Source organism: Notolepis coatsorum (assembly GCF_963971535.1).
Source record: "Notolepis coatsorum genome assembly, chromosome: 20".
Classification (NCBI taxonomy): Eukaryota; Metazoa; Chordata; class Actinopteri; order Aulopiformes; family Paralepididae; genus Notolepis; species Notolepis coatsorum.
The window spans coordinates 34,443,953-34,458,901 of record NC_140184.1 but is presented as its reverse complement, the minus strand read 5'-3'; the positions used below and the strand labels follow the sequence as shown (position 1 = coordinate 34,458,901).

General features: G+C 43.2%; 1 protein-coding gene across 1 annotated transcript in view; it reads right to left on the bottom strand.

The window, feature by feature from the left end:
* Window positions 1-14,949, bottom strand: part of trip4 (thyroid hormone receptor interactor 4) — a 246,266-nt gene that overhangs the window by 219,579 nt on the left and 11,738 nt on the right. The window contains exon 11 of the mRNA XM_084337556.1: window positions 13,950-14,041. Within this exon, the coding sequence (XP_084193682.1) occupies window positions 13,950-14,041 (92 nt within the window). The remainder of the gene's footprint in view (window positions 1-13,949; window positions 14,042-14,949) is intronic.

Here is a 14,949-nt window from a genome sequence, read left to right as displayed (position 1 = left end):
TAAATTAACTTTTCCTTAACGGAACAGTCAAGTCACCCGGTACAACAGTTCTGGTGAACCTGCTGCTGAGAGTGAAAAAAAATGAAAGTGGGTCAGATGTGGGTCAGAATTGAATTACTCTTTGATGTTGTTTAAGTTTCTTCAACATTGCCAAAACATCAGAAGAACTTACTATAGTTGTCTTTATCACAGAGCAAGTACTGATTTTATGCGTAGAACAAAATAGAGGAACTGCAGACATAACAAAAATATCTTAAGGTCCTTAATTGTTCATTTGGAAGTTTGATAGAAATTGTGTGTGGCATGTAATAAAGTGGTCCTGAGGTTGACAACAGTGAAACTCTAAGCAGTGTAGCAGACCGTCTCAGTCTGGCAGATGGGCCTATGTATTTTTCATGCTGCTGTAGACCTGTGAGTGGGGTCTGGCTGGTTGTCATCCAGTGCCTGGGGACTCGGAGCTGAATGCATTCTACACACCACTGCAGAATCACATGCTGCCTGACCTCTCTGCCATGGCAAACTGCCCAGCATGGAAAAAGGGAGGAAGGCAAGGAATGTGTGTGTATGTGTATGTGTGTGTGTGTGTGTGTGAGTGAAAGAGCGAGAGCGAGAGCGAGAGCGAGAGAGAGAGAGAGAGAGAGAGAGAGAGAGAGAGAGAGAGAGAGAGAGAGTGTGTTTTTGTGTGTGAGTGAGCCTGTGTGTTGAGAGAGAAAGCAAGAAAGAGAGAGAGAGAGTGTATGTGAGTACAAATTGAGGCGACAGTTCAAAGACTTGCTAGCACACACTTGCATGGGCATGTGCACACAAACACTATAACGAAGCCTGTTCCCAGAGCAAAATTGAATTCTCCACGACCACATCCACCTTCACAGCCCTGGCAGGAAAAACAATATCTACATTTTATTGCAGGGGAGAAAGAGGGGGGGAAATTGAGGGGGGGAGGGTGGAGTGATATGGGAGGAGGAGAGAGGGAGGGAGAGACAGTAGCCGTTGCAGAGGATTCACATAATAATGTTGCAAAGAAAGAAAGGAGGGAAAAAATAGCCATGCCTGACATCCTTTCCTTTGGAACGTGTCCAATATATCCTGTGAGTGAGTGAGTGAGTGTGTGAGTGTGTCTGTGTGTGGTGGGCTGGCAGGAAGGCTTTTCAGCATATAAATATCGCATTACCACACAAGGAAACGCAGGCATCAGTCAGAGCCTCCGGCCCGCCGCCTCACTAACGAGCACGGAAACACCACTCTGGAGGTCAGAAAGAGCTGGCACACAAGAAACCAGTAGTCCTTTTCTTCTTTAAAAGATAAATGGTTGAGCTGAAAACAATGTGATGTGTGGGTATTAATATATGGTGGTGCTTTTTCATAATACCGTAGTCAAGTCAAGTATGTACCTTGTACATTGCTGTGCTCACCATGTTTATATTTTTCTATCTTTATATACTGTAGGTTCCCCTTATTCCCATTTGCTTTTTATATACTTTTCAATAGATATGTATAATTGTACCTGGAATTGTGCTTTTTACCGCAAATGCTGCTCTGGCACTCTAATTGCCCTAAGGGGATTATCAATTCATCTGTCAAGCTTTATATATTCCAGGTAATACTATAATTTGAATGTATTCTTTTTTGTAACAATACGCCTTACAATGTCGGTGATAATTATGAAAATATATTTGATAATCATTATAAGCACATTGATTAATGAATGGATTCTGTGATTGAGATTTCCTTATCAAGGTATTATTAACACTGGCCCTATGATTTGACTGTGGATGTACATGTGGATTGTACACAAAGACACGAAAACAACTCTCTACCCATTACCTGCCCCCATGGCAGCCCCAGCTGAATCAATACAGTGCTGGGCTCCATTAACTGAGAGAAAGTGCCCGGCTCTTCCTTCAGCATACGTCTACGTAAACAGTATGAGATTAGACTGTTGTGACCCGTAAGTGTTCAGACATGCGGTGCTGTGGCCTGTGGATTTGGAATGAGAAATCAGGCCCTTATTAAAAGTGTGGATCGATCCAATCAATTTCATCACCGTGGGGGAGCAAGGCACTGGTACGACCGCAGCACAGTATGGGATCTGACGTTCTTGCGCTACTGCTGTGAATCCAAATGCAGATTGGAATATGCGCAGCACGGATGGGTGGATAAACATGGGAAATATGTCTGTACTCCGAATGTACCGTTGGTTGACTGAGCGTCTTGATTTCATCGATTCTCGGAGCAGCTGTATTTCAAAGCTGTCGATAAATGGCGGCTGGGTAGCGCAGCGGACTAAGCGCCTGCCTACCACCGCAGAGACACTGGTATCGAATCCAGCTGTCAGCGGTGCCTCCGGCTTGGTCGGTCGTCCATACTAACACAATTGGCAGTGTTAGAGGGTGGGAAGCCGGTGGGGTGTGTATCCTGGTCATTGTAAACAGCGACTCCTACAGGTCGGTCGGGGTGCCTGCTCAGCGAGGGAGGGAACTGGGGGAAGTAGTGTGATCATCCCACGCGTTACGCTCCCCCAATGAGAGTCCTCGCTGTCAGGTGAAAAGAAGCGGCTGGCTGACTCCACACGTATCGGAGGAGACATGTGATAGTATCTATCAACCCTCCCCAGACCGGCAAGTGGGGGGCAAATGTGCGCAACGACCAGGAAGGGAGAGGGGAATTGGCATAACGACTAAATTGGGATGGGAGAAAAATACAGAAAAAAGGAGGAAAAAAGTAGATAAAAAAAAAAGCTGTCGATCATTTCTGTGCTAGTGTGAATGAAGCTAGCGAGACAAAGTAATCTGTAGTGAACTACACCAACCATCACTCTGTAGTAAAGTACACCAACCATCACCCGACCAATTAAGCATCTTCTCCTAATCAACTACCAAGTATAAGCCCATTTAGAATTTGACTCTACTCTCTGATCCATACACCTTGCAGATTCTTCTGACTAAAGACAAAATAAAAATAATGAAAACAATACAATAAAACTCCATTGTCTCTCTCCAGTGGGCAGGTGACATGTGCACATCCACCATCTGACCTGATTAGAGTCTTATCCTAATCAACTACCGAGGATGAGCCCCTTCATAATTCCTCTCCAACTCACGATCCTTCCACATTGCCGATTCCTCTGACTCACCTTCGCTCTCCCAACAGATCAATCCCATCCTCCACCATATGACGCACATCCCCCCCCTCCCCCTTCTCGCTCTTCAGTGGGCAGGTCATGTGTGCGTCTCCACCCCTTGCTGAGTGAGCAGGGAGAGGAAGTGGTGGTGAAGAGACAGAGGACAGATCATAATGGCAGGCCAATAATCAGTGGCAGGGGGGATGGGGAGCTGGGAGGAGTGAGAGATTATGGGGAGAGCAGATCAATATGCCAGTCAGTTTTCTAACGAGGGGAAGGATCGGGCCGAGTCAAGCAGATGAGAAAGCCGTTATCCCCCGAGGTCGTCTCTCTCTGCACACTGGCTTGTCAGTAGGGTTGTCCTTGCCTAAAATAAATTATTGTTTGCCTAATAGTCATAGGACTTTGTAGACTAAATTGAATCTGTAAAATTGTGTTTCTCACATACGGTCATGCAGAAGGGACCTGAATTGAGTATTTACTGGAGATGTGCTTTTTTTTCTCTTTCAGGAGATAACTCATTCAGCGTGGACATTCCTTGTTCGACTGCGACCGAACCGAGCAATTAATCAACAAAGGGGGCGGCACCAGTCATACTACACACTGACCGTCAGTGGGGAACCAGTTCCTTGGTGGTGTATCAGTGTACCAACAGAACCCCTAGAGTCAGAATGTGGTTACTGTAGTGGACCAGTCATAGTAAACCACTTACATGCCCCTTTCATACAGTTTACCTCCTGCTCTCTTGTTCTCTCCATCTTTCTCTAAATTATTCATTCATCACTTCAGGAAAGATTTTATTTTGTACCAGAGATGCAAGAATCATGGTTGTACTTCACAGAGTACATCACTCTCTAACCACCCACAGCTGCCAGTGCAGTACTATACATTCTATGCCTGACCCACACGCTCAGCCAAGCAGCTAGTCTGACACTGGTGTGTGAATAGAGACTCTATGCTTAAACTGATGTTTACATGTTTTTATTAGATTTGTATTATTACTATAATTATTATAGAGGGTGATCAGAGCAATGGTGCGCGGTGCAACACCCGACAAACAAAAACACACAAACCCCTTTTCAATTATAGTAGTGAAATTATTATTTATTTATTTTTGTTGTCCATTTATTCTTTCCATGTTTTTATGTACATTATCTTCCAAGCTGTGTAGCTCCTGACAACAACTCAATAATGAAGTTCTTAGTATTATCCACCATGCTAAGTAAAAGCAAGGGGGAATAAAGCTTCAACTGCTTAACGCTAAAGTCCATGCATACTAAATGGCAGTGTAGCAGTAGCTTGTGTTCAATGTTCCCAATGAGGACGAGGCATGGAGTTACTCTCGTGCTGCTCAGGGGCTGCTTCCTATTTTCGACATCTGCCTTTCCCTCTCTTTCTTCTGAGAAGCTTTGTGTGGGGTGGGGGTGTTATTTACGACTGTACTGTGCAAGTGGACACACACACGCACACACACACACACGCACACACACACACGCACACACACACAGAGGATGAAAGGGCAGTCACACAGCCTGCAAACATGATTTTACAGCCCTAGAAGGAATGAGTTGTGGAGAGAATGAGGACAGAGCACAAAGGGGAGAGCCCTCACATTTACCAGTCCCAACAGTAAGTATGCAGCAACACTTCACTTCACAACAGTTAGACACACTTCTAACGAAATAAGCAATAACCATTGTCCTTAGTTACACATTCAGAAAGGCGGGGCCTGCAGGAGTGCACACACACACACACACACACACACACACACACACACACACACACACACACACACACACAGCAACCTAATGAGAACCAATTACATTTCCTGAGCTCAGTTAGTAAATCAGCAGAAAAGAAGCAGGCACAATTTCCACAACTGTTTCTGTGTCAATATCTCATTAAACCTAGTGTGTGGTGTGTGTGTGTGTGTGTGTGTGTTTGTATATGTCTATGTGTGTGCGCAAGTGTGTATGTGGGTTTCTGTAAGGGCGTGTGTGTGTGTGCATGCATAAAGACGGTGTGGAGGAGGGGCAGCTTTGGGTTCAACTTGTGGCCTGTGTTCCATGTTATCTCACTCATCTTTCATCTTCCCACTGTCAGCCATCCAACAGGCCATCCAACAGACAGGCCATCCAACAGGGCACAAGTATGTAGGGGAACAGAGAGGGGAGGGAAGGCAGTCACAGATGTTTGCAGGATCACTGAGGTAAATGACTCACTCCTTCTGTGTGGCTACCACTAGACTTTATCAGCTCGCTTGCAATGCGCACACACACACACACACACACACACACACACACACACACACACACACACACACACACACACACACACACACACACACACACACACACACACACACACACACACACACACACACACACACACACACACACACACACACACACACACACACACACACACACACACACACACACACACACACACACACACACACACACACACACACACACACACACACACACACACACACACACACAAAAGGAACAACTGTGCTTGCTCACTCACACACACACAAATCGAAAAGGTGTGGAAGAGTAACATGTTCCATGTTTACTGAAGAGCATAATGCATTTTGCAGTTCAGCAAAGCTAGTGACAGATATGAAAGGGAGCAAATATGTTCATTCTAAACAAAGACCACAGAAACGTAGTGCCATAGATGTGAAGCATTATCGCATAGATTGAACTAGTTTGATTCACTCATTTAATGTTACAATAGCAGACATATTCATATTTGACCAGAATGCCATCTTTAGCTTGTCAGCATATTCTTCTCGAAAGTCATGGAAAAAATAGTATACGAACAGATCGAAAAGTACCTTGCGGAAAAAAATCTAATCTACGAATTCCAATCTGGCTTCAGAACATCCCACTCCACTGACACATGCCTTCTCTACTTGAACGACCACATCAAACAAGAGGGCAAATACTGCGGCATGGTCATGCTGGACCTACAAAAGGCCTTCGACACTGTCAATCACACCATTCTGATTGACAAGCTAAAAGCAATTGGTTTTGATAGTTTATCAGTGAGCTGGATACAATCCTACCTGGAGGGGAGGGAACAGATGGTGGAAGTAAACGGTACCCTATCCCCCCCCCCTCACAGTGAGCTGTGGTGTTCCACAAGGAAGCATACTAGGACCGCTACTATTCCTAATTTATGCAAATGACATGTCGTCAGCTTGTGACTGCAACTTGTTCCTGTTTGCGGACGACTCAGCCCTGCTGGTCTCTGACAAGAACAAGTTACAGGTTGAAAAAGCCCTCAGCTCGGAACTAGGCAAAATCTGCATATGGCTCGCCGACAACAAACTATCATTACACATGGGCAAAACAGAGTCCATTCTCTTCGGTTCAAATAACAAACTCAGCAAGACCGACGGCTTCTCGGTTACAGTGGGTGACAATATTATCACAAGGAAAGATGAAATTACCTACCTGGGTTCCATCCTAGAGGCTAATCTTTCCTGTGACAAAATGGCATCCAATGTAATAAAAAAAGTCAACCAACGAACGCGATTCTTGTACCGGATCTCCTCTCTGGTAAACAAGAATACCCTGAAGACTCTAGCAGGAGCACTCATTCAAGGGTACTACGACTATGCTTGCACCTCATGGTACCAAAGCACCTCAAAGGCACTAAAAAACAAATTACAAACATCTCAAAACAAGCTAGTCAGACTACTACTTGACCTGACTCCTAGAACCCACCTCACCCCTGCCCACTTTGACAACCTAGGATGGCTTAGAGTAGACGACAGAGTACAGCAACTTGCAATGGGCCTGGTCTACAAGATACACTACGCGACCAAGGTACCCATGTACATGTCAAAATACTTCCCAAAGGTCAGTGAATACCACGATCACAACACCAGAGGGAGCTCCACAAATCATGTAAAACCCAGATTCGGCTCAAACAAGGGACTAAACACGTTTCGCAATTATGCCACATCAATGTGGAACGCCCTACCCAAAGCTGTAAAGGAATGTGAATCACTACCCACCTTCAAAAACACTCTCAAAAAACACCTACGTGAGACTGCAATTCGAAACTGGCCCCTACAAATGTCCTAACCTAGTTGTACAGTAAATGACCAAGTAAGGCTTTGTCAATATTCCAATGTACAGTGTAAAATGTGTGTGTGTCCCCTTCCCAACCCCCCCCCCCCCCCCCACCTCCAATGTACAGCCCTCACCCAACCCACCCAACCCCACCCCACCCAACCAACCTCCTCCAATGTACAGTTTCTATGCCAAATGTATATACACTCCTTTTCTGGACACTTTTGTATCACAAACAGTACTGTATTTGCAAATCTGATATGTCATAAATGTATAGATGTAGCAGTACTGTCTATCTGTATGTCATGTATGTCATATATGTTATGATGAATTGAAAATGGGGGACCCTGATGTAAACAAGACGAAAGTCTTTCTCTGGTCTGCATCCCCTTAACAATTGTATGTATTGAGCTGTACTGTACTGTACCCATTCTGCAATCTGTTAATAAACTTTTCAATCAATCAATCAATCAATTCATTGGTATGAAAATCCATCGCTAGTCAGGGTCATTTTAGTTTTACAATGTCAATGACATTTGTTTATTTATCTTTGCATATTTTATTTTACGTTTTGGAGGCAAAACATTTAGTTTCAGTTATTTCATAGAGCTTGTATTTGTATTGTTGTTTTACTTTAGTGTGTGCTGGTAGTAAATGTTGATCGGGTCCAAGGCATATGGCAATGCAGCCAATATCAGATTTCACATGCTAGCCCTAACGGTATGATCTTTCACAGGGTCAGTCTTGATTTGTGACCATGAACACATCTCTCCCAAAGCTAGAAACAAACACCCAAAACTCCTTTGATGATGTCATCAAGAAACAAACATCCTAGAGGGCGGCTACGTGGCGTAGTGGGCAAGGCACTCGCCACGAAATGCTGGAGACGCTGGGCTCGTCAGTTCGAGCCCAGCGCTCCACATTTGCTTTCAGTTTAGCTGGTCGTCCGTACTAATACACATTGGCCGTATTAGGGGGTGGGAAACTGATGGGTGGGGATCGGGCGTTGTGGACAGCGACTCCTACAGGTCGGTTGGTGCGCCTGCGCAGTAGAATCAGGAAGTGTCGGGGGCAGCGTGAGCCTCCCACGCGTTACTCCTCGCCACTGAGAGATCGAGCTGCGCAGGTGAAAAGATGCGACTGCTGTTACCTCAAGTACCGGAGGGGACTTGTGCTATGTATGACTTAGTCCACATTGCAGCCGGCTTGTGGGAGGCAAGAAACAGCGTCCGTGACAGGGGAGGGTTGAATTGGATGATACGAAATTGGGATGGGAGAAAATATAGAAAATGGGAGAAAAAGTGGATAAAAAAAAAAGAAACAAACATCCTGTTAATGGGAGACTTGAATTTGTTGTCAATGTAGGATGATTACAGGCATAAACCCACATTTTCTGGTTCCCTTTTGTTGGAATAACAATGAAGTAAACCTCACACTCACTGTACAAACAATCTTTTAATAAATCACATCACAGCTGAGATCATCTTACGATGACACTCGCCTCGGGCTCGTGCCTGCGACCAGTCGTGACGATATATACTATATAAACACACTCCCTCTCGCGTTCTATTGTTTCATTTTGACACAGAAGCTCAAACAAACATTCTAGGAGTTCAGAAAGTCATGTTTACAATGTATATAATATATATGAACCTAGAATGATATGACGGGAGATGGGATACGGCCTCAAGGCTCTCACAGAGGAGGTTCAGGAGACAACACTGCCTCTTAACAGCACGATTTGGTGGTGGTGGCAGTGGTGAAGGGGAAGCTATTTTCATACACTGACTCATCCTGGACTTACCATCTAGAATATAAACACGGCAGCAGCTCCATTCTAGAATATAAACATGGCAGCAGCTCCATTCTAGAATATAAACACGGCGGCAGCTCCATTCTAGAATATAAACATGGCAGCAGCTCCATTCTAGAATATAAACATTGCGGCAGCTCCATTCTAGAATATAAACATTGCAGCAGCAGCAGCTCCATTCTAGAATATAAACATGGCAGCTCCATTCTAGAATATAAACATTGTGACAGCTCCATTCTAGAATATAAACATGGCAGCAGCTCCATTCTAGAATATAAACATGGCAGCAGCTCCATTCTAGAATATAAACATGGCAGCAGCTCCATTCTAGAATATAAACCCATGGCGGCAGCTCCATTCTAGAATATAAACATGACGGCAGCTCCATTCTAGAATATAAACATTGCGGCAGCAGCTCCATTCTAGAATATAAACATGGCAGCTCCATTCTAGAATATAAACATTGTGACAGCTCCATTCTAGAATATAAACATGGCAGCAGCTCCATTCTAGAATATAAACACGGCGGCAGCTCCATTCTAGAATATAAACATGGCAGCAGCTCCATTCTAGAATATAAACATGGCAGCTCCATTCTAGAATATAAACATGGCAGCTCCATTCTAGAATATAAACATGGCGGCAGCTCCATTCTAGAATATAAACATGGCAGCAGCTCCATTCTAGAATATAAACATTGCGGCAGCAGCTCCATTCTAGAATATAAACATGGCAGCAGCTCCATTCTAGAATATAAACATGGCGGCAGCTCCATTCTAGAATATAAACATGGCGGCAGCTCCATTCTAGAATATAAACATGGCAGCAGCTCCATTCTAGAATATAAACATTGCGGCAGCAGCTCCATTCAAGAATATAAACACGGCGGCACCTCCATTCTAGAATATAAACATGGCAGCAGCTCCATTCTAGAATATAAACATTGCGGCAGCTCCATTCTAGAATATAAACATGGCGGCAGCTCCATTCTAGAATATAAACATGGCAGCTCCATTCTAGAATATAAACATGGCAGCAGCTCCATTCTAGAATATAAACATTGCGGCAGCTCCATTCTAGAATATAAACATGGCGGCAGCTCCATTCTAGAATATAAACATGGCAGCAGCTCCATTCTAGAATATAAACATGGCAGCAGCTCCATTCTAGAATATAAACATTGCGGCAGCTCCATTCTAGAATATAAACATTGCGGCAGCTCCATTCTAGAATATAAACATGGCAGCAGCTCCATTCTAGAATATAAACATGGCAGCAGCTCCATTCTAGAATATAAACACGGCGGCAGCTCCATTCTAGAATATAAACATGGCAGCAGCTCAATTCTAGAATATAAACATGGCAGCAGCTCCATTCTAGAATATAAACATTGCGGCAGCAGCTCCATTCTAGAATATAAACACGGCAGCTCCATTCTAGAATATAAACTTGACAGCAGCTCCATTCTAGAATATAAACATGGCAGCAGCTCCATTCTAGAATATAAACATTGCGGCAGCTCCATTCTAGAATATAAACATTGCGGCAGCAGCTACATTCTAGAATATAAACATGGTGGCAGCTCCATTCTAGAATATAAAATGGCGGCAGCTCCATTCTAGAATATAAACATTGCGGCAGCTCCATTCTAGAATATAAACATTGCGGCAGCTCCATTCTAGAATATAAACATGGCAGCAGCTCCATTCTAGAATATAAACATTGCGGCAGCTCCATTCTAGAATATAAACATGGCAGCAGCTCAATTCTAGAATATAAACACGGCGGCAGCTCCATTCTAGAATATAAACATGGCAGCAGCTCAATTCTAGAATATAAACATGGCAGCAGCTCCATTCTAGAATATAAACATTGCGGCAGCAGCTCCATTCTAGAATATAAACACGGCAGCTCCATTCTAGAATATAAACATTGCAGCAGCTCCATTCTAGAATATAAACATGACGGCAGCTCCATTCTAGAATATAAACATTGCGGCAGCTCCATTCTAGAATATAAACATTGCGGCAGCTCCATTCTAGAATATAAACATGGCGGCAGCTCCATTCTAGAATATAAACATGACGGCAGCTCCATTCTAGAATATAAACGTGGCAGCAGCTCAATTCTAGAATATAAACATTGCAGCAACTCCATTCTAGAATATAAACATGGCAGCAGCTCCATTCTAGAATATAAACATTGCAGCAACTCCATTCTAGAATATAAACATGACGGCAGCTCCATTCTAGAATATAAACATTGCAGCAACTCCATTCTAGAATATAAACATGGCAGCAGCTCCATTCTAGAATATAAACATGGCAGCAGCTCCATTCTAGAATATAAACATGGCAGCAGCTCCATTCTAGAATATAAACATGGCAGCAGCTCCATTCTAGAATATAAACACTGCGGCAGCTCCATTCTAGAATATAAACATTGCAGCAGCTCCATTCTAGAATATAAACATTGCGGCAGCTCCATTCTAGAATATAAACATGGCGGCAGCTCCATTCTAGAATATAAACATGGCAGCTCCATTCTAGAATATAAACATGGCAGCTCCATTCTAGAATATAAACATTGCGGCAGCTCCATTCTAGAATATAAACATGGCGGCAGCTCCATTCTAGAATATAAACATGGCAGCTCCATTCTAGAATATAAACATGGCAGCTCCATTCTAGAATATAAACATTGCGGCAGCTCCATTCTAGAATATAAACATTGCGGCAGCTCCATTCTAGAATATAAACATGGCAACAGCTCCATTCTAGAATATAAACATGGCAGCAGCTTCATTCTAGAATATAAACATGACAGAAGCTCCATCCTAGAATATAAACATGGCAGCAGCTCCATTCTAGAATATAAACATGGCAGCAGCTCCATTCTAGAATATAAATATGGCAGCAGCTCCATTCTAGAATATAAACGTGGCAGCAGCTCCATTCTAGAATATAAACATTGCGGCAGCTCCATTCTAGAATATAAACATGGCAACAGCTCCATTCTAGAATATAAACATGGCAGCAGCTTCATTCTAGAATATAAACATGACAGAAGCTCCATCCTAGAATATAAACATGGCAGCAGCTCCATTCTAGAATATAAACATGGCAGCAGCTCCATTCTAGAATATAAATATGGCAGCAGCTCCATTCTAGAATATAAACGTGGCAGCAGCTCCATTCTAGAATATAAACATGGCAGCAGCTCCATTCTAGAATATAAACATTGCGGCAGCTCCATTCTAGAATATAAACATTGCAGCTCCATTCTAGAATATAAACATGGCAGCAGCTCCATTCTAGAATATAAACATTGCGGCAGCTCCATTCTAGAATATAAACATGGCGGCAGCTCCATTCTAGAATATAAACATTGCAGCAGCTCCATTCTAGAATATAAACATGGCAGCAGCTCCATTCTAGAATATAAACATGACGGCAGCTCCATTCTAGAATATAAACATGGCAGCATTTCCATTCTAGAATATAAACATGACGGCAGCTCCATTCTAGAATATAAACATGGCAGCATTTCCATTCTAGAATATAAACATTGGGCAGCTCCATTCTAGAATATAAACATGACGGCAGCTCCAGGCATTCTCTCTTGGTGACATCATCACTAATAAGAGTCTTGGGTTATCTGGTTTCCAGCTTTGGAAGATACTTTCAAGTTTGCAAATGCTGTTCTTTTCATGATTATTTTCACAGATACCGATTGAACTGTGTAAGATCATAGGAATACCGTTATCACGTGAGATCATTCCTGTTTAGAGTGGCTGTTCACTTTAACACAGTGTGAAAGGTAGGAGAGCTTGGGGAGTGCAGAGAGCAGCGGCACTACACTCTATTGATATATTATTAATCAGCAGGGGATCATGAGTCAATCTGTTTCTCTGAGACCAAGCACTTCCCTGCACCAGGAGTAGATGTTGCACCAACAGCCTACAGTCCTCCTATTTGGTAAACATAATAGTAATGTAGAGGGACTGGTGGGAGTCTCACCATGTGAGAGGAAATTAGTATATCTATGACCTAATGTCTCAAACTCTGGAGGATCAAGAAAAGGGGGCAAGGGTTTGAGATAACAGGTCAATAGCAGGGTGGCTTCTGTAGCTAAGCAGTTAGTATTTTGGATGTGGTTGCCCTGAATATGCTAGTTTACAGTGAAAGGGTCCAGTACGGCCTCTGCTGGTAGGATGTTGCACTGCATTTCATTAGAAAGTATTGGTATTAACGTACTACAATGTTGACAATGATGATGTGACAACATGAACTAAATGGGCCCAAGTTTATTTCCTGTTGCAGTCTAATGTCAACTTGACTAATCCTTCCCAAGTGAAAGGATAAGTAACCATTGGAACTGTTCATGTCAGTGGGTAAATTTATAGGAAAAGATTGTTCAGATTCCATCAACTTTTCCAAATACCTGGGTCGTCCTTCAGTTTGTGTTCTTGACTGAAATGGAGGCGTCTTTACAGTGTACTGCAGGAGAAAGCCATGTCCTGTGTGTGTGTCTTTCAGACGTCTTTAGAGTGTACTACAGGAGAAGGCCATGTTGTATGGGGTTTTGTGTCTGTGTGAATGTGTATGAGTTAGTACATTTGTCTGTGTTTGGGTGTCTGTGTTTGGGTGTGTGTGTGTGTGTGTGTGTGTGTGTGTGTGTGTGTGTGTGTGTGTGTGTGTGTGTGTGTGTGTGTGTTAATGCATGCGTCTGTAATTGTGTGTGTGTTTGTGTGCATGCCTGTGCGTGTGTGTGTTTGTGCACATGCCTGTGTCTGCATCTGTGCGTGTGCATATGTGTGTGTTTGTGTGCATGCCTGTGTGTGCATGTGTGTATGCATAACTCGGTGAGGGTCGAGTTTCCCCTTGGTAACGTCTACTCCTTCCTCTGTGTGTGTTTCACTAACCTGCTCTCTGAACTGCTCCTGAGACAGACAGTCTGTCATGTTGACACAGCCCAGCAGACAGCTGGTGGGGTAGTCTTTAGGAAACCTGGGCTCTGCACAAACAAACAACAGCATTCAGTCACACTCACACTACATCACCTGACACAAAGTTAACACATTAGTTTCCCGGACTTTAGCATTTTGGAAAGGGGAGGGCTGCCTGGGCTAGAATGTAAACGCAGAATAATTTACTTCTTTGTGTGTGTGTGTGTGTGTGTGTGTGTGTGTGTGTGTGTGTGTGTGTGTGTGTGTGTGTGTGTGTGTGTGTGTGTGTTTGATTATGTGTGTTAAGGCTGGGCTGAGTGTAAACACATACTGTAACAAGTCCTGAGTGTAAAACACATAACAAGTCCTGAGTGTAAAAGACATAACAAGTCCTGAGTGTAAAACACATAACAAGTCCCGAGTGTAAAACACATAACAAGTCCTGAGTGTAAAACACATAACAAGTCCTGAGTGTAAAAACACATAACAAGTCCTGAGTGTAAAACACATAACAAGTCCTGAGTGTAAAACACATAACAAGTCCTGAGTGTAAAAACACATAACAAGTCCTGAGTGTAAAAACACATAACAAGTCCCGAGTGTAAAACACATAACAAGTCCTGAGTGTAAAAACACATAACAAGTCCTGAGTGTAAAACACATAACAAGTCCCGAGTGTAAAACACATAACAAGTCCTGAGTGTAAAACACATAACAAGTCCTGAGTGTTAAAACAACACATTACAAGTCCTGAGTGTAAAAACACATAACAAGTCCTGAGAGTAAAACACATCCCTACAAGTAGGGATGTTCGATATTGGCTTTTTTACCGATATCCGATATACCGATATTGTCTAACTCTTCATTTCCGATACCGATATCAACCGATACCGATATATGCAGGGTCCCCCCCCCCCAAAACTTAATAATTTCAGGTAATTAACATTACATATCTCTTGTTGTGGAATTAACACAA